Below are 20,712 nucleotides of genomic sequence, written 5' to 3' on the forward strand. Positions count from 1 at the left end.
TCATCATGGAATGCATGTAATTCCTACTCATGATGGGTAGGTAGGTTTGAAAAAAAAAAAATGTAATCTATGATGCATGACACAAAAGTTAGACAAACAGGTTGAAACTGTTTTGGGAGGCCGATCTGAACTCATATATATATATAAAGGTCGATGAAGACCTCATTTCTTACTTCAGAACTAAATATCGAGGAAATTTAGAAGATCGAAGAAGAAAAAGAAGCAAAATGGCTGTCCAAATTCCTAGAGTGAAACTCGGGAGTGAGGGATTTGAGGTAATAAACAACTTCAGGTCCTTGTCATTATGCATTGCATAATTTCTACTTACAGGAAAGGAACTCCTAAAATGATGGTTTCGTTTCTCATCTTGACTTGTTTTTGTAGGTTTCCAAGTTGGGACTTGGTTGTTTGGGACTTAGTGGATACTACAATGCTCCACTAGCTGAAGAGGCTGGCATATCAATAATCAAGCATGCATTCGATAATGGAATCACGTTCTTTGATACATCAGATATTTATGGACCAGAAACTAATGAAGTTTTGATCGGAAAGGTTAGGAATTTCCCCTCTCAAATAGTCTTGTGCTCAGTGGTTTGTCTATACATGGGTGCTTACATTCTTCATCAGAAAGCAACCTTTAGAACTCTTATTTTTCGTCAAGCATAAGATGATGCTGTCTTATGACTTGTGTGAGTACTTATATCAGGTGTTGAAGTGTTTCAGGCATTGAAGCAGCTGCCTCGAGATAAGGTTCAGGTTGCTACAAAGTTTGGTATTGTAAATATCAAGAAACCACAAGTTACACTTAATAGCAGTCCTGAGTATATACGCTCCTGCTGCGAGGCTAGCCTGAAGCGCCTTGATGTGGAGTACATTGATCTTTACTATCAGCACCGTGTAGACCCATCAGTACCAATAGAGGATACCGTGAGTATTACACATTTTCCCTTGGACTAATTGCAATCTTAAGTTCCTTTTTCATTTTGTAGGAAGTTTTTCATGCAGTTCTTTCTAGATGATCGATGATAGTGCTCAACTTTGAAGTTGTAGATTAATGCTTAACTGTGTCTTAATGGTAGATGGAGGAACTAAAGAAGTTGGTGAAGGAGGGGAAGATAAAGTACATCGGATTATCCGAAGCCAGCCCAGAAACAATAAAGAGGGCACATGCAGTTCATCCCATTACAGCTGTACAAATGGAGTGGTCTCTTTGGACTCGCGACATTGAGGAAGAAATCGTCCCACTTTGCAGGTAAGCTCAAGTTTAGTCTAAAATTCCAAAGTTTGATCTGTGCAAATCTACATTTTTGAAAGGCAGGATTTACACATGCATGCTTCCTTTTAAATCACACACCAGTCTACTTTTGAGAATTGATCTTGCTGAGTTGTATGCTATGTCTTCTTCTGTTTCCACAATTTAGATTTACTTTTCTTCTCCCTAGTAGAATTGATTAATGTGTGAAACTTGTGTTGTGTACGTCGGTCGAAACACAGGGAACTTGGAATCGGGATAGTGCCATATAGCCCTCTTGGTCAAGGATTTTTCGGTGGCAGGGCAGTTGTGGAAGCTATACGTACCTGCAAAGAGTCATTTGGTAACCTATGACCTTGCTTCCTCTTGTTGCTTATGATAATGTTCAAACCTAGTTATAGACTTTTGAGCAAACAGAGAATGGGCTATTCAATCTGTTAATATCAGGATTCAGGACTGGCTTCCTCGCTTTCAAGGGGAGAACTTGGAGAAAAACAAAGACCTTTATGCTGAAACACAGAGGTTGGCTGAAAAGCATGGATGTTCCCCTGCACAACTTGCGCTTTCTTGGGTTCTTACTCAAGGCAAAGATGTTGTACCTATCCCTGGTGTGTGCCACTCAACCAGCTCTCCTTCCTAATCTACCTCAAGTCATATAATGTGTTGTTCTAATTTAACAACTGTGTGCTATTGATGAGCATATAGACCTAGTTTGAATTGATTGAAAACCAAAGCGCATTCATGAATTCTCCTCGTGCTTTTGCAGGGACTACTAAGATAAAGAATTTGGATGATAATATTGGTTCCTTGAGAGTGAAACTCACTAAAGAAGACATATGGCTATGTTTGGTATGGCTGTTCTTTGAGAAAAAGCTGGCTTCTGCTTATTTCTGAGAATAAGTAGCTGAAAAGCAAAGTAACTGAGTGTTTGGTAAACTGGCTTTTTATAAGTGCTGTCAGTGGCAAAAGCAGTGACAAAGTGTTTGGTAAACTCAAACTGGCTTGTGCTTTTTGTTTGTGGAATTACCAAATTGGACATGAGAGATTCTTTTACCTTGATTGTTTGGTAATACAATGTTGTTCAAGTGCTTTTGTTATTATTTTTAATCTTTATTATGTCCTTATTAATTTTTATCAACTTTCAATTTTTATAAACCATGGTGACCATATGATTAATATTAGACAATTTTAAAAGTAACTTATACAAATATATTAGTAACATTAATAACAATTGATTTCTGGTTCACATCAAGTAACCACAAAAAATATCATAACATATTCAAATGTTCACATTATTACGTGCACTCATCAAACTTAGAGTAATGTTTTTTCTTATTGTTTCCCTTTCTTGTGCACCATGACCATGATATTCTTCTTTTACATCATCATCAATCTCTATTCCACCGCTTGACCCATCATCTTCTCTTTCTTCACTGCGGATAAAATGTTCACTTTCAGCCTTTAGAACATCAATTGAATGTCACAACTCCTTCACTTTAGCATCAGCACTAGAAAGTAAGGACCGCACCCAGAAACAAATGATCAGTAAATATCCACAAATAATATGATAACTAATTAAAACAATAACTAATTAAGTTGCATTGAGCTATCTAGTTAAAGGTTGTCATGTTAAGAAACACATCATCAATTTCTTATTTGTATCCATTTTAACTTGATTCACATCTAGGTTTAAAGCATGATTTGAAAAGAAACACCTTTTATTGATTAAATCATAAAGCATGACACATAGAGAAACAATAAAACTACAAAATGCAGAGAGCTAGCAAACACAAAACCTCAACTGCCACCAAACCAGCCTAATCAATCTAGATGAACAAACTCATCTACGGATCGAATTGCAGCCATGTAGTGATTCAATTTCACGCAACTACATATACCAAACGTTCGACACTGAGTGCATTATTGAGATAGTATTCCTTCGCTTTAATTTGCTATTCAACACAAAATGCTGGTAGAAATGTTTTTATATTCCAATTAGCTGTAGCATCTCAGAAGCACCCAAAGACATTGCAAGTACCCATCATCAGATCCATTACTCCACCAGTTTCGTGCCCAACTCCACCCTTGGCCTAGCTGGAAGGCCCTTTGCTATCATCTCTTCATCGTACTACTAACATATAAGCGTCTCCAACTTACTACTAATATACACGCACAAGAAGATGCCTACAGAAATCAATAACAAACTAATACACGTTATTTTAGTAATGTCATGCAATTAACATTGGCTTCTGCACGTTTATGAACTATTGATTCAAGAACAATAGAAGATATCGAGTACTAAGCAATAGTAAATAGAGCACATTCGTAGCTGAGGTTAAAATAATTCCCCCCTGATGTCAGGGGTATCAAAGAATAAAAACAAAAATAATTTAAAACAATGAATAAACAAAACCAAAGTTCATAGAGTTGTTTACTATGATGCTGTTTTGATCTAACAAGACTACAAGAGTAGACAAAGACACAGATTATGGGGGCTGCCACTAGGAGCACCATTTCTTACACATCTTCAATCAACCAGAAAAGGCTATCTATTGGCTACACTGTCTCTTACTGCTCTTTTCAAAGCCTTCAGTTTCCTCTCAATTATTCTCAAAGCGTATCCAATCTGTGATCCAGGCTAAGATAAATATGCCCTGTGTCCAATGCTTTTGACATGGTGGTATCTATAATTTAAACTACGCTTCTTACAAAGCATAAGATGAGATGTTGGAATCATACACAAACCAAAAACTAGATCTTTTGCATTGCTTCTGTATCATAGCAAAGAACATGTATATTCATGAATCATGATGCAGGATACAGATACCATGGTTGATAAATGTGCATCAAGTAACCTAACAAATTCAATCAACCCTTCAAAATTAAAGGCATTTTCCAGAAGTTCACACAGCACAAGCAAATATCAAGAAGACGGAACCCCCAGCAGCTTTATCGACTTGGATAAGTAATCATCACATCATACAAACTAACCAATTTAAGAGAGTTGGCCTTCTCTTGCAGAATATCAAGCAGGCTGTCGAAACTCTCTTGAAAGAGTCCACTCCTTCGATTTCGAGTTGGTTACCGACAGAAACAAAGGATCTAACACTATCAAAGTGAATTCAATTGCCATAACTAGATCGTCAATTTCAATTGCTAAAAGTAACAGAAGTGAATTCAAAGTTCAGTTCCAAAAGGCAACTTCCTCCATCCCCAAACCCGTTTGGATTAATAACCCGAAATTTTGTTGTACATCACAACACCCAGTATATATATGCTACAAATCACAATCTCTACCACTCATATCCCTAAAACCCAGCACAAATTGATCTCAAATATTCATCACAATCAAAGAAATTTGAAACTGAAATAGATAAAAAACTAACCCGAATCAAATTCCAAGCAGCCTTGCTTGATTGAGGCTTCGATATCTAACCCGGAATCTTGATGAGAGGCTAGGTGATGCGGTTTCAGTTGAGAGCCTTGCTTGATAGAAGAGACGTCTGCGTCTAGATATCAATCGAAGAAAAAGGTGCGTTTCAAACTCAACTCTATTAGGTCAAGAATGGAGCCGTTTGCATGGCTCCGGTGCGAAATGGAGAAGAAGAGAACTCACCAGAAAATCAAAATGACGTCAGTCCGCCGCCCTGTGTCTCTCTCTTCCCGTCTTCCTTCTCAGATTCTGAACCAGTACTAATCCTTTTTCTCGGGTTTTCCTTCCTTCTCTACTTACTCCGATAACTAGCCCGGGGTTTCGATCGACGTCTATGAAGGAGAGCGGTAGAGATGAGGGAGCAGAAGCGAATGGAAGAGTTGGAAGAGCGGTGTTTTCATGAATGGTATTGGGCCGTAATTACTTCCAAGCCATGAGGGTACCCATTGGTATTTCGAAAGATTCATTAACTCATCGCTACAGTTAAAAAGAGCGCTACAGTTGCAGCAAGCGGCTTCTGGCTTCTAAAAGCAGGGGTCTCCAGGCTTCTGCTTTTCAGTGAAAAAAGCCCTGGCTTCTGTTAGAAGCCGGCTGAAGAAGGAGTTACCAAACGCTAAAAGATGTCCTGCTTATAAGCAGGGGAGCAAAAAAGCCCCCCCAAACATAGACATAGAAGAGATTTCTGATAAAATATCTATCAACACAGTGGCTGGGAATAATGCACCTGATGCTTTTTTTCGCTGCTCATGGAGGTTTGCAAATACACCACCAGCAAAAGATGGCAAAATACCTTCTTAAAAGTTTGTATGAGAATTATGATAAAGAATAAATGAACTACTAAAGCATGTTTAGGATTCTGATGTTGCTTAGTAGTGTAACTAAAGTTATTGGAGCAGATATAGATAATGTGAAATCTGCTTCCACTTCTTTACAATAAAAAGAAAAAGAACATGAATATTGCAGATGCCTCATCTCGTTCTGAATTTCAGATAACATCAAAGTACAAATTATGCAGGAAACTTATAATTGGTATAGTTCAACAACAGTCCTGTTGGTTGTGGTTTCTTCAGAATGTTTAATCACGAAAGGGTCTTGTGAACAGCTTCCCTGCAAATTCTCAACTTGTATGGAAGCTTGCTCTATTTAGCTTAACCGCCGTAATCATATTCAATGTTCAAGGAGAAATACTGATAAGAATAAGTTTTTCTACACTGTTAACTTGGCAAAGTGGCAAAGGGGTGATATGGTGCCTATTCCTGTGAGTTTCTTCATTCAACTTGTTATGAACTTACGAAAACCCATCACTTTGTATTGTTTTATGATTTTTCCATGGATTCTAGAAGGGATTAACTGGCGGGCAAGATCGGTCTCCAAGAAGGAAGCTCATAGAAGTATTCAAGATATGTATTGCCTTGAGATGAAGTTGCAAGATATGGATACTTCATCTCTCGCTACCCATGGAAGTTCGGCAAATAAGCCAAAATTGAAGATAGCAAAATTATAAACTAAGATATAATGCATGGAATGCTAGAAGGGGTGCTGTGTCCAGTGTTCAATCTTTCTGGGACTCAAAATATATGAAAGGCAACTGTGTTGTACAATGCAAAATCTGACTGCATGTAAACTTTATGTTAAGATAACTGGATTTAGTATGGATTACCGATTACTACATGCATCCAATTTCCATGCAGCATGACTACTTGAACTAGGCAATAACCCAGAGAATGAATATCAAAACCTTCAAGTGAAAGAGCTAAGAGTCCACATTCTAAGAGTTCTGGAAGTCAGGGACTTAAGGGGAACCTGGTCTATTTCGGATCTTTGGTTTAAACTTCTAATGGCAACAAGCAAAATCAATCTTCGTATTTCTTCATTGCTAACACATTAGTGAAACTTGAAACATACTTCTGACTCTTGAAAAAATTCCAAGAGTATTTGATCTAAAAAATCCAGTTCTTCCTGTACATTGTATAACACACATTTGATATGTCGAGTAAAAATACAGGTACTTTCAAGTGTTCAGTGTGTTTTAAATAGAGTATCGACTATGTCTATAGACAAACACATACCCAACTCGGCAAGGAAACTAATAGCAACAACTTAGACTAAGGAAGAAAAATGAAAAAAAGAAAAAAAAACAGGCAACTAGCAAGGTCTAACCGTCTAGATCCCATCTATCCACAAATGTAGATCTAATGCTCGTTCTACATCACATAGCTACAGCTCAGAATATAGAAATTAGTCAAGGCCTTCAATCCCATCAAATTTTCAAGAGTACTTGGCTAAAACTCAAAACCCAGTTCCCTCTGCATGTAGTACAGGATTGAAAGCGAAGATAGGTATTTTATCTCTGCACTCATAACGGTCTTCTCATTTGGTTTAATGGCAGCAAGGTCTTACAGATCCCATTCATTCACAGAATAGGAAACCCTGGTCATTCTAAATTGCATAGCTACAAATTAAGATTCAGAAATTGCAAAAACGATTCAAAGTATCAACACTCAAAGAGATGAACACAAAGTATATCCAATTATCCATATAAGAAAAATAGCTCATTGCTTACAAACATAAATAGCAACTAAATAGGGTTCAAATCTCATACTAGAATGCACAGCTACAACTTACAATACAGAAATCAGTGAAGTCCTCAAACACTTGAAAATTCCAAGAGTTACAGAACAAATTAGCCAAACCACAAAACTCAGTTTCTCCTGTATGTAGTATATATCAAACATTGTTCGTATTGTTCAAGTGAAGATAGGTTTAGCAGATACTGTACATATTCTCAAGTAACGATAGGTATTTAATGTCTTCCCAATGGTCTTCTCATTTAGCTTAATAGCAACTAGCAAGATCCTACGGATTCCAGTCATTCACAAAATGTAAACATTGTAATTCTAAACTGCACAGCTACAACTTAAAGATATAGAAATTGCAGGAACAACTCCAAATTCACCAAATGATTAATGAAGCTCCGGTCAATCTACATTGCATAGCTACAACTTAATATACTCCAAATTCACCAAATGATCAACACATATCATCTCATTTAAGTACTAAGTGCACACAAAAGTAAGTTCTATAGCTAATCATCATCATCCACAAAACACATCTCAACCCGAATTAAACTAAACAACAAGTACCGAATTCACTGTTGCTGCTGCTGGTTAGGGTTCTGAGGCGGCGGAGGCATTCCTCGTGGAGGTCCTCCAAACACACCGGGAGGAGGAGGCATTCCTTGGCGAGGTGGTGGACCCCTCATCATCTGCCCCGGAGGCCCCATTGGTCTCTGCCCGTACTGCATCGGAGGACCGGGAAACTGCTGAGGTGGACCGCCGGGCCTAGCACCGGGAGGAGGAAACTGCGGCGGCGGGCCACGCACCATCGGTGGTGGTCCCTGGCCAGGATACATCTGCGGCGGGGGACGGATCACCGGAGCAGCCGGATACGTCATCGGAGGCGCCGAGAGGTTAGGGCGAGACATCTGAGGCTGCATCATGCCGGGAGCGGGCCCGCCAACGCCGCGGACGGGGCCGGAGAGACCGGGCTGGGCCTGGGCCACGGGAGGAGTCACGATCCCCCTGCCGGCGGCGCGTCCGATTCCGGAGCCGGAAAGAGCGGCGGCACTCGCGGCCTTGGCGCGTGACTCCTCCTGAGGCGGCGGGCCCTCGACGGTCATGGAGATGACCTCCTCGCCGCGGAGGAGGACGAGGCCGAGAGTGCGGCGGTCGTCGCGGTCCTCGTTGGTGTTGGTGTTCTTCTTGGCGGCGGAGCCTTTGGCCGGGGGAAGCTTCCGGAACTCCTCGCAGTCGCCGAGGACGAGGTTCATGTGGCGGTCGAAGGCCATGAACTTTCCGACGAGCTGACGGCCGTCCTGGATCGTCACTCTCATGCGGTAGTTGATGAACTGGAGCATCTTGGAGCTCTTCGACATCGACATGGTCGCTCAGTGAGGGGGTCCTTGCTCTCCTGAGCGATTAGGGTTCTGGGTTTCCGGTTAGGGCTTTGGTATTTATACCTGTGTGTTTTAGGGCTTAGTTTTTGGGTCGGTTCTATATTTGTTTTGGGCTTGGGTTTGATATCTTTTGGGCTTGGATTTGGCTTCATGTATGCAGAAATGATGGAAACAAGTCCATTGAGCGTAAGAAATTGCTATGCGTTATAAAATTGAGGACGAAGAATTTGACAATTTATGATATAGTTGAGGGGTGAGAATGTGATGACTCTTTTTCTTTTATGTAACTACTAGGTCAAACAGTTGGTGATTGGGTTGTAAATTTGTTACTTGAAATTTCATATGTTTGTGCAGATTTGCAAGTTGGGAGTTGGGTGTATATATGGGGGATTGGTGGAGTCTCCTTCTCTAATCATATGTTCATGGACCGCATAAAGTTTTGATTGGAAAGGTAAAGTCTTCTCCCTCCCAAATAATTATTGAATTTGAAGATGATATCATCATCTTCTTTTTGAGCTTTCTGCATGTTCATGCACACAATCACAGGTGCGGTTTTCTTATTTCTCTTGGAAGTTCGAATTTGGATTCATAGTTATTCATGGGATCTTTTGGTGGCGAAGCAGTTGATCAAAGTCTACCAAATAGTCTTCTGGTAACACTCACGGCTGTGATTAATAGTTATTTAGTTTGTATCACATTGGGTACATGAATATGTTGCCTAATTAAGGAATAAGGAGTCGAGTTTATTAAAAACGTCTCGTGGCCTGTACATCTTTTATCATAATGTCTTCTTAGATTATCCCATTTGAGATCATTCTGGTTGCTTTGAGAATTTGAGGAATTCCTCTAGCAAAATTGACTATACACACTGATTAGAATATCCGTGTGCAAAACATTTCTCACAGATGTCTGTGAGTATAAAATTACTTAACAAATGATATTTTTATTATTACCCTCCGTTATCCGTGTGTAAAATATTTCTCACAGATATCAGTATTAGATAAATATGTGGGACACACGGACATCTGTGAGAAATTTTATCATTTTATGTCACACTGATTTTAGTAGGCAATAGTGTATGTGAACATTGCTTATGTAGGGTCCAGTTGATCAATTCACACTGATATCTGTATCTAGAAATCAAATCCTACTGATAATTAATCAGTGTGAATGTCAGTGTGTATAAAATCAGTGTGGGTTGTTGTTTTTGCTAGTAGTGGAAGTTCCTAGTTCAAGTAGTTGTTATATTAAAGAAAATTAAAGATTTTTAGATATTAATGAAATACACTATTATATTCTTTGAAATTGCTAGTAGAAACATACAATATCATATTTTGCTAGTACATCAAAATCGAACGTATACTCAGTTTCGTTGGCAATGTTTAATTTTTTTTTTGAGAAATAGATAACTTCATTACTTATCCATGGGCAGAAGGCACGTACATCATCAGTTGTCTCATACCAACAGATCTAAATGGCACAAACCGCCAAACAAATGACAAGTAATCTTCATTGTAAACAAATACGCACAATTATTTTAGTTCCTAGCCAAATGAACACAAATCCACACTACCTAAATCCTTGCTAAAGCAACTTTAATTGCCTAGAGACCTCAATTGGTATACAACTAGATAAGCTAAACTTAAATAGCAAAAGACTAGAGTCCAAATACTAGGTACTAGAGTCTTAAACCAGGCCGGCCCACACCAAGCACAACTAAAGGTCCAGCCCAAGCCAAAGAGAGGAGGGAAAAGTGGGCTGAAAATAAAGCCCAACCCACTACCCCATACCCTCGCCCCAGCACTAGACCAGAAAGAGCCGGAACCCTAGCGAGTTCGCCGGAGCCGCCGCTGCCGCCAAGTCAGTCCAGTGGCCGCCCTACCCGAGCAGCCATATCATCCATACCTCACCCCAAACCTGCTGGTATTCCGCCGCTACAACAACACGACCTTCCCAAGTCAAGGATCCGCTCGCCTCCTCCGGAAGATCGATGCAGCGCCTCCGATCTCAACACTGCCGCCACAAGACGAACAGGACTGGCCTCCTCAGCAAGGATCATCGGCGATCTCTCACCCAAAACCTGAGTGAGCCTAAAAATCAAAATTGAGATCGATACTACCACCAACACCACCACTTCACAAGTCGCTGTCACCTGAGGCTCGACGCTGGAGCGTCCTTGTCACAGCCGAAGGATCCTCGGAACCGCTGCCGTACTTCTGCATGAAACCTAGGGTTTCGGCCTGGGTGCTCCGAGAAAACGGGAGCTCTGATAGATTCAATTCGGACGGATGTTGGCAATGTTTAATTATAAAGTCCCCAGTAGAACTTACTTGCATAACAATGAGTGTATTTAGTGAAGGTTACTTAATTGAGAATTTGAGATGGACATTGACATATATACGTTCATACACTAAAGTTGAGGCCCTCTATCTGTTTGTTTGTTTGAAAGGATATCTAAAATTTTGACAGCATGAAAATCATGACCTTGCTTAGATGGGACATTTACTAGGTTAGTGCAGAATTTACATTCGAATCCCCAAAAAGTAAATATCAATTACTACATGACTACACCTACATGCTACACCATTGTTATTCCAGAAATTCTTGCATAGGAGCTGCCGCACCGCCACCCTCCAATTAGAAGAATTTTTTTTTTCTTTTTCGAAACTGCCCTTGATTTTTAATGTGAAATATCCAAAATACTCCTCTGCTTGGGCACTGATTGGATAGCCCCACTGCCACGTGATGCGGGTGCCGTACCTAAGTCTCTCTCTTGTTATTCAGCTTAAATATCATCTAACCTGTCTTGTCTCTTTTGCATTTCTGATGAATCCATCAAGACAGTCATTTATAACCTTCAGGTCACCATGAAACTTCCGTTGCCGGGGAACTATCCACCTTGCCAGGAGAAATTTCCAATATGGATAAATAATATTAGAGGAAATTAAAAACAGACATGCATGTAAATTTTATGTCCTTTACACTAGAAAAAATATGCATGTTCTATACAAACAACTAAATCTTTGAGAGTGAACAAATAACAGTATCATCAAAGATTAGAAATGTTAAAATCAAGTATTTGACATTGATAAATATAATGAATTGTTGTCCTAGAGAGAACTATGTATGTGACAATGGCATAAAACTCTCTTATGCTATAATCGATCTCACCATTGATGAAATATAATTTGTAAAATGTTCTCCACTTAACGAATGCTCAAAAAATCTCTACTCAAGTAGACCTTAAAACTCATGATTTACCACTAGTGACATGAAATAATTTCAATAAATAAGCGCGTTGACAGGATTTCGACATGTCACGACACGTCCATGTAAATCATTGTCGAGGTGATCATGTGGTATCTATCCCAGTATCCCTGGTGCGTGCCTGTTTACCTCTCCTTAGTTCATCTTATTCTAAATTAGACTACTTGCACTAGACAAATTTATGTTCCAAACGAAAATACGAAATGTATCAAGGACACTATAACTTGATGTATATTGTAATAGTTCAACATACTGAACTCTGCTTGTGTTTTTGTAGGGACGACAAAGACTGAAAATATTGATGCTAATGTCGGTTCCTGGAGAGTGAAACTCACTAAAGAGCATATACAGGAGATATCTGATATGATACTCATCGATGCAGCGACAGGGAATAGAGTATCCGATAGTCGTATTCTCTGCTCTTGGAAGTTTGCAAACACACCACCAAAAAGCAAGCAACGCAACTAAAAGAAGCCTTTATTCATAATATATATAGATTGTCTGCGATGCTGCTGCATCTTTGTATATATTAGGAACAATCTGATGTTTGTTTGCAATGAAATTGAAAGTTCGTTGGAGCAGATTAATGCGAATTAAGTGCAAACATGTTGTCACCTGCACTAATTTGGTGCATGGTTTAGCAAATTGGTTTCTGTTGAGGTTCTTATCAAAGTGTGAAACTAGTAAACTATTGGATAAACTAATTTTTTTTTTTTTTTTGTTCTTTGAAATTTAATAACAGAGCTTACTTTTTTTGGCTGCCTAACTCGAAGCTTTCTCGGATAGGGTTTCTGGGTCGGATTCAACTTTCAGGGATCATAGATTCATAATCCTAGGGCTACGTCACTCTATCTCTGGCGCACTACTCCACTTTGCTAATCGCAGTCCGCTTTATAACTGCGCTTCTAATGGCTACTTCAGTGTGCATGAACATCTCCTTGTGCTCAATCCCAGAGATACTGCTGCCGAGTTTGGATGTAATTCATGGCATGATCTAGTCTCTAGAGGTGCTTGATCAAGTTTTCCAAGGTAAAATTTACTTTTATCAAGATGTTCTTTTGCTTTTGTTTGTTTGATTTGGAGTTGGTGGAATCAAATCAATTAGGCAGTATAGAAATGTTTGAATTGACAACAAAGAAATCTGTTGTCAATGTTTGAAATGTTTGGAGTTGCTTTTGTTTGTTTGATTTGTTTGCTTTTGCTTTTATTATCCTCACGGCAACTCACGGCAATGGAATGCAAACAACGCATTGAAATTGAATGCTACAAACTAAATCAGACTAAAAGAAATAGAGAACAACCATCACAGGTGGTCGAGTTGGTAAGAGCCTCCAAGTGTGGAACCCCCACACCCGGGTTCGAATCCCGCCGACGCTTATTGGAGTTAAATCCCAATATATTCTTGGTGGCCAGGGGGGAGGAAGCGTTCTGACAAGATCTCCCGAGCACGGATTAGTCTCTGGGCCTAGGAAGCCTTTGAGGACAAATCAAAAAAAAAAAAAAAAATAGAGAACAAAATGAGGAAAATCTCTTTCATTAATTCAACTTTGTAGTTCCCACTATTTAGTATCTTTTAGTTTTGCTTCTATGTTTTTGATATTCAACTGGGCTCCAAACCTCAAAAAAAAAATTAAAAAAAAAAAAATATATATATATATATATATATATATATATAGAAATTCTAAAATTTTTGTGCACTTCTAATTAGGCTAGACAAGTTTCGGATCCTGGATTCGCCACTGCATACTAGGGCTGGGCTCGGTGCGGTTCGGTCCGGTTTGGACCCGAAACCGCAACCACACCGCATTATTCGGTAGGCCCATTTTTAGAACCGCAACCGCTTTGACATTGTTTGGACCACATTTTCGGTTGCACCGTTTTATCGGTGCGGTGCGGTGCGGTTTGCACTCAAACCGCATACGAAGTCATGCAACAAAAACCTGGAAAAAACATGAAAAACCATGAAAAAATAGACATGAAAAAACAACTAATCGAAACGCAATTACCAACAAATCTGCAGTTCAAAACCATGAAAAACCCCTTATTCAATTTGAGAGCCCAAATGCACTAATACAAACTGCATCACCAACAACTAATCCAACACTAATCGATTTGTATTAGTGTATTCGATTTGAAAAAACAACTAATCGAAACGCAATCACCAACAAATTTGCAATCTTCGGTCATTTCCAATCTTGGACAAAAAATTTCTTGATTTCAAAACAAGGACACGCATCAAAGTATCAAACATTCACAGTAGTCTAACAATCTACACGTCATTGCATTGAACAGAGTATCAACTTGATTTGAACACAAGAACTGGAAAAAAATGAAACAGAGAGAGAAGATTTTAATCTTACCGGAGATGGGGTTCTGGCTGAGACAGAAGGGAGAGGGGAGAGAGAAGCGGCGGCCAGCTGTGGTAGAGAGTAGAGACGTTGTGGGAGTCACCTTGCCGACAGAGATAGAGATGAGAGAATAGTAGCTGAGAGTGAAAAATGAAAAGTGGCCGAGAAGAACCCCTCCAACGCTAGGGTTAGTAATGGGTGACCAATCAGAATTTGAGGAATAATATAAAATATTATTAAAAATAAATCATATTTATATAATCGGTCCGGTTCGGTTCTATGCGGGTGGTTCGAAGCCATGAACCGAAGCCGCACCGCAGTGAAGTGGTTCGGTGCGGTTCCCCTTCAATACGACGTCGTTTTGATCACGATTCGGTTACCGAATCGGAAAATCCGGTTCGGTTCGGTCGGTAACCGGATTTTTGTCAATTAATGCGTTGAAGTACTCATGAAAAAACAACTAATCGAAACGCAATCACCTACTGCATACTGCTGCTGCGTTTGAATGGAATTCACGGCATGCTCTAGTCTCTAGAGGTGCTTGATCAAGTTTCCCAAGGTAAAATTTACTTTTATCAAGCTGTTCTTTTACTTTGGTTTGTTTGATTTGGAGTTGGTGGAATCAAATCAATTAGGCAGTACAGAGATGTTCGAATTGACAACAAATAAATCTGTTGTCAATGTTTGAAATGTTTGGAGTCGCTTTTGTTTGTTTGATTTGTTTGATTTTGCTTTTATTATCCTCACGGCAACTCACGGCAATGGAATGCAATCAACGCATTGAAATTGAATGCTACAATAGACAAACTAAATCATAACAGACTAAAAGAAATAGAGAACAAAATGAGGAAAATCTCTTTCATTCAACTTTGTAGTTCTGGAAGCTCTTCTCTAAATAAATTTTGTAGTTCCCACTATATTTAGTATTCTTTTAGTTTTGCTTCTATGTTTTTGATATTCAACTGGGTTCCAAACCTTAAAAAATAATATATATATATATATATATATATATATATAAATTCTAAAATTTTTGTGCACTTCTAATTAGTCTAGACAAATTTCGGATCCTGGATCCGCCATTGTCCCAGACATATAGTTTCTCATTAATATTTTCTGTCATTTTAATCCCCATGAGTACTTCAACGCATTATTTGCAGTTCAAAATCAGTCGTTACCTAGCTAGAGAAAATAATTAATTCAAAAAAAATAATAATTAATAATAATAATAATAATAATGCACGAGTCCTCGTTCTATTGCAAGAGTACAAGCTCCACAACTCTTGCTGAGCAGAGTCCTTCTATTGCAACCTTGCAAATGTACAAGCAGCTATACGTGATAAGTCTCTGAGCTGATATCAATATGTTATACGTCATCTTAATTTACTTAATTGTATAGATAGAGTGATCAGTTATAGATACTCTTTAGAGTTTGATTGTATCTAGTACTGTATGCAATGTATATATTCAACGTACATACAATGAATAAAATTCATTCACTTCTCAAATTCTTCATGGTATAGGAGCTGGAAAGCTTCTAACGAAGAATTTTTTTTTTCTCCAGTCTCTGCATCTCCTCATTCTCTATGGCTAACACAGAGTCCTCCCTCCTTGGTCCCTCTTTTTCAAGCTCACTGAAAACAACTACCTCTTTTGGCTTCCACAAATGCGTCCATTTCTCAACTGACACAAATCTTTCCCAAGACGGACCTTATTGCCTTTCTAATCTTTGGCTCTATTACGTAAAACCTACATCAACAACTTCCCAAGCATGAGCTGGAGAAAAACCAAGACAGACCTTGTTGTCTTCCTAAGCCTTGGCTCTACTACTCACTGATTTATTGTCTACAAGCTATCTAGGTCTCTAAAGTTTGTTGTATAAATACTAATAACGTTAAACTGCTTTTGCTTTGTCTAAGCTCATATATATCCTAATTTCCACCTAGTACCATTGAGAGAGGAAAGAAAGAAAGAAAAAGAAGAATGGTTGAGGATGAGGGAGTCCAAATTCCGAGAGCGCAACTGGGAAGTCAGGGATTTGAGGTGAAATTCATTTTAGATTCTTGATTTTTAAGTGTCAATAGCAAGCTACCAACAGCAACAAGTAAAAACGTTGACTGGCTTGTTTTTCTTAGTAGCTTAGGTGACTAGCTTAGCATAATGAATTGTTGGCAGATGTAATTTCATTTGTTTAATGCAGGTTTCCAAGTTGGGATTAGGGTGTAGATGGCTTACTGGGAAATTCAATGAAGCTCCAGTGGCTGAAGAGCTTGCATGCATTATCAATCATCAAGCACGCATTCGATAAAGGAAATGAAATTTTGACATCTATGGACCACATACCAATGAAATTTTGATCGGAAAGGTAGCGTCATTACATATCATGCATATATTTCATAAAAAAATTCAATGTTTTATGTGTTATCTTAGACTTAGTATTTTACAATTGTTTCAGGCATTGAGGCAGTTGCCTAGGGATAAAGTTCAGTTGACTACAAAGTTCGGCGTCGTAAGAATTGAGCCTGATGAACGGAGGATAATTAATGGGACTCCTGAGTATGTCCGCTCCTGCTGCGAGGCTAGCCTGAAGCGTCTTGATGTCGACTACATTGATCTTTACTATCAGCACCGCGTAGACATATCAATCCCCATAGAGGACACTGTAAGCCCTCTTTTAAATGTAATCTTAATGTGTTTCATTATTTATTCTGTCAATTGTCACAAATTTTTGGATTTTGAATTAAACTATTAATACCTAGTATTTTGACAAGCTTAGATGGGGGAATTAAAGAAGCTTGTGGAAGAGGGGAAGATAAAATATATTGGATTGTCTGAAGCTAGTCCAGAAACAATAAGGAGGGCACACACTGTTCATCCCATTACAGCTATACAAATGGAGTGGTCTCTTTGGACTCGCGAAATTGAGGAAGAATTCGTCCCACTTTGCAGGTAACCTCATCTCACAGTGCTCTAATTTGCGAAATTGGTGTTCATTCTGAGTTGTATTCTGTATACTCTCGGTTTGGTTGCCAATGTTTATCAAGTCCTGAGGAGAGCTTACCATAACCTTACTTAGTTGAGGTGGAGGTTTTTACATAACACATGCGTTGTGATATATACACTTACACACTAAAGTTAAGTCCCTCTATGTATTGCGTTTGTTGGAACATAGGGAACTTGGAATTGGGATAGTGCCATACCACCCCCTTGGTCGTGGGTTTTTAGCTCGAGATGGGCTACCTGAAGATCGTTTCTTGGTAACTATATGTTACAGATTTTGTATATCGGCTGATTCAGCCTGCATTTTGTTAATTTCCTCATGTAGCTGCTTATGTTCATTTGGTGGCCAATATTTGTTATCAGCGTTCAACTCCTCGATGTCAAGGAGACAACCTCAAGGAAAATAAGATCCTTCAGGGTAAAGTACAGAACTTGGCTGAAAAATATGAATGCACCCCTGCACAACTCGCGCTTGCGTGGCTCATTAATCAACCCGATGCCTGTTGTGTGCCTGGTGTTGTACCTATATTTGGTGTGTGCCTGTTTCTTTTCCTTACTTCTATCCCTAAGGGAAATGTACCTTGATGAATATTGTCACCAAACCTTTCTTCAATTATAGTTAAAAGTTCAACATACTGAACTCTCCTTCTCTTTTTGTAGGCACAACCAAGACTAAACATATAGATGCTAATGTTGGTTCCTTGAGGGTGAAGCTATCTAAAGAAGATATGCAAGAGATATCTGAGACGATACCTATCAACACAGCAGCAGGGTACAGAGTACCCGACAATGTCATTTGCTACACTTGGAAGGTTGCAAATACACCAGCAAGCAACGCAACCAAAAGAAGCTAACATAGATGACGGTTTGGTTTAAATGTCCCCCTCCCTTTTGTTACTTTTGTTTTTCTCTCCTTTCTTTATTAATTTCCTCACAAAAAAAAAAAAAAAAAAAAAAAACAAGAAGGAAAAAAAAAGGATGACGGTAATAAAGGAATGTATTTCTCAAATTTCTATTTTAAATTTGGCCATGTTTTTTTCCGAAGACAATCAAGCTGCTAATGCTCTTGCTAGCTTCTTCCGATAGCTTTACTTGGTGGGATTCAACTCCACATTTTACTATGAGTGATTGTAATAGGGATTTGTTGGGTCTTCTTAATTTTTGGTTTGGGTAATTTGTGTTCTTTATGATAGGAGGATGATTGTGTTTTTTACGCCTGTCTTACCTCCATTATCTTTATAACTTTTTTTCTACTTAATAAATTGCACTCGCTCGAGTTTTTATAAAAAAAAAAAAAGTGACGATGTTGCATTCATTATATAACATTCTGATGTTGGTTTGCAATGAACAGATTTGCTCACTGATTTGGTGCTTAAATGCAACTTACGCGCAATAAGGGCACGGTCATCAAAGAAAGGGAAAATATTTAAACCCAAAATTATCGTACCACGGGGATTGAAAAGCTAACTCCAATCCTTGGTTATGCCGATTAATAAGTCACTAACAATTAACAAAATCTAGAAAAATAGCACCAAGCTATTTACATGCCCGGCTCGGAACAACCAAGCCTAAAATTGGTCAAGAGAACCACAAGTGAATGCGGAAACCCACAACCGAGTGGTATTGACAATGAAAGTGGTTTGTGAAATTTGATTTTGATTGTGAAAAATAAAATTGACAATTGAAAATTAAAATTGCAACTAAAGATAAAGATAATAGAAACTAATCAAGAAATGGAAATTAGGTCACTAGGGTATCCTCCTAGCCAAATTTAATGCACAAATATATTCCGACAATGGTCATTCAATTCATAATGACATCAAGAATCGTACCCAAGGCTTTTCAAGGCTCACGGGTCATTAGATTCCTTAAAGGGTATTCCTACTCCGGATCAAGGGTCGTAGAAACTCAATTGAGACAATCTAGAGCCTTATTAGGGCCTCTAGTTGCACCAAAAGGCGAAGAGTCCTAGAATCAAAGTTCCCAAGCTAGCCAATACGGCAATCGGAATTGGTATTGTAACTAACCATGTTCTAAACAAGTGTCCTAGCCATAAATTAGAGAAGTGATTAGGTCCCCTAATTTGTTCTAGACATGCTCATCTACACATTCAAGAGTTAATCAAGCTCCTAATCATGCATCTAAGCCAAATAATATAGATTAGAACATATGCCAAACACGAAATTGAAAACCATTTAATTAAAACATATTTATTACATTAAATTCATGCTAGGGCTCAAACCCTAGCTTCCTAAATAGACTACTCACAACCCATCAATAAATCAACAAAAATATACATCAATTAAAGAGGTAAAGGTGAAGAGGAGTGAGAAACAACAAGAACAAGTCACAAATTGCTATGGAGCAAGTATGACAAGCCTTGATTTATGATTTCTCACTATACCCAATCTCAAAACTTGAAGCCCCTTGATGCTCTTTGAAATCCCTTGAAGGATTGATGAAGATTTGAGGGTGGGAGTGAGGAAAGAAAAATGGAAATAGTGAAGGAGGGTAGGTGCTTTGCCGAGAGGAGAGAGAGAGGTGATGGGTCTGTGGCTGTGCGGCTAAATTAGGTCTGATCAGAGGGAGGTGGGATAGATCGTATATATAGTATAGGGCTGCAAAGAGGAGGGTATAGGGTGCACGTGCTAGTTAAGAATGAGAGAACATAATAACCCACCGAGCATTCTTCTTCTTTCTTCTTCTTTTTATTATTATTTGTTTTTTCTTCGGTTCCACCTGCCTTACATGTACACGTGATGGGCAAAGCTGCACATGCAATGGTTTAATTAATCAAAGTGCAATTGCTTAATTAACCATTCGATAAAATAAGCAATTAATCATTTGATTAATTAAATTTTCTTTTCTTCCTTCTTCTTCTTCTTCTTCTTTCTTCTTTCTTCTCAATGCACTTCCGCAAATATTACCAGAGGTAATTGGATTCCGCTCCCTTGATGGCGTTGACCACAGTTGACCCGCACTGACAATTTCGTCACTTTCTCCGAAACTCCAATTAGCTCCAATTTTACATCATTTCCTCACGTTTCCGCAATTCAGCTTATTTCCTACACAATAAATTAAAATGGATTAATTACATAATAATAGCCTTGATGATTAACTAATTCTCGTGTTTTAGATACAATTACATGCATAGAAATGCGTGTAATCACTCACCTAAGGGACTGTGAGGGACAAATGCATCTTAACCATATGTATTAAATATAAAAGCAGAAATTATAATAACTTAAAACTGTGCATTTATTTTCAGCCGTCAGATTCACTTGTCCCTTAAAAACTGTCCCTTAGGTGAGCATGCCTTTTGCAATGAAATGATAGTTCTAATATCCAACACACATGAATGTGAACACGCAAAAGGGGGGAGAATTGTTAATTGAGAAAGAATAGGAGGAGATACGCTGCCATCTTCCAAGAGTGACAATACCGACAAGAAAGTCGGTAA

At 38.7% G+C, this 20,712-nt stretch overlaps 1 protein-coding gene and 2 pseudogenes across 4 annotated transcripts; 2 read left to right on the plus strand and 1 right to left on the minus strand.

Moving 5' to 3' along the window:
- Positions 1 to 157: 157 nt before the first annotated feature.
- On the plus strand, positions 158 to 7,825 carry LOC133719941 (probable aldo-keto reductase 1; annotated as a pseudogene).
- Positions 2,439 to 8,678, minus strand: LOC133719943 (uncharacterized). Of its 4 annotated transcripts, none has more exons than XR_009851569.1 (3): positions 4,869 to 5,352; positions 4,639 to 4,761; positions 2,439 to 2,760 (listed from the first exon to the last, which is right to left on the minus strand). XR_009851569.1 is itself a non-coding variant. In XM_062146129.1 (2 exons), the coding sequence occupies exon 1, from the start codon at positions 8,623 to 8,625 to the stop codon at positions 7,834 to 7,836; it is 792 nt and encodes a 263-aa protein (XP_062002113.1). In that variant the 5' UTR covers positions 8,626 to 8,678; the 3' UTR covers positions 2,439 to 2,760; positions 7,829 to 7,833. The 4 variants fall into 4 exon arrangements, 2 of the variants coding, with proteins under 2 accessions (XP_062002113.1, XP_062002115.1); XR_009851570.1 differs by lacking the exon at positions 2,439 to 2,760 and adding an exon at positions 2,950 to 3,436 and having other exon boundaries at positions 4,869 to 5,357; XM_062146129.1 differs by lacking the exons at positions 4,639 to 4,761; positions 4,869 to 5,352 and adding an exon at positions 7,829 to 8,678.
- Positions 8,679 to 15,929: 7,251 nt separating this feature from the next.
- Positions 15,930 to 18,179, plus strand: LOC133719939 (probable aldo-keto reductase 1; annotated as a pseudogene).
- The last annotated feature ends 2,533 nt before the right edge of the window (positions 18,180 to 20,712 follow it).

Source organism: Rosa rugosa, chromosome 7 (genome assembly GCF_958449725.1).
Source record: "Rosa rugosa chromosome 7, drRosRugo1.1, whole genome shotgun sequence".
Classification (NCBI taxonomy): domain Eukaryota; kingdom Viridiplantae; phylum Streptophyta; class Magnoliopsida; order Rosales; family Rosaceae; genus Rosa; species Rosa rugosa.

Coding starts and splice junctions, on each gene's coding strand:
- LOC133719943 (XM_062146129.1), bottom strand. CDS start 8,625: ATGTCGATGTCGAAGAGCTCCAAGATGCTCCAGTTCATCAACTACCGC.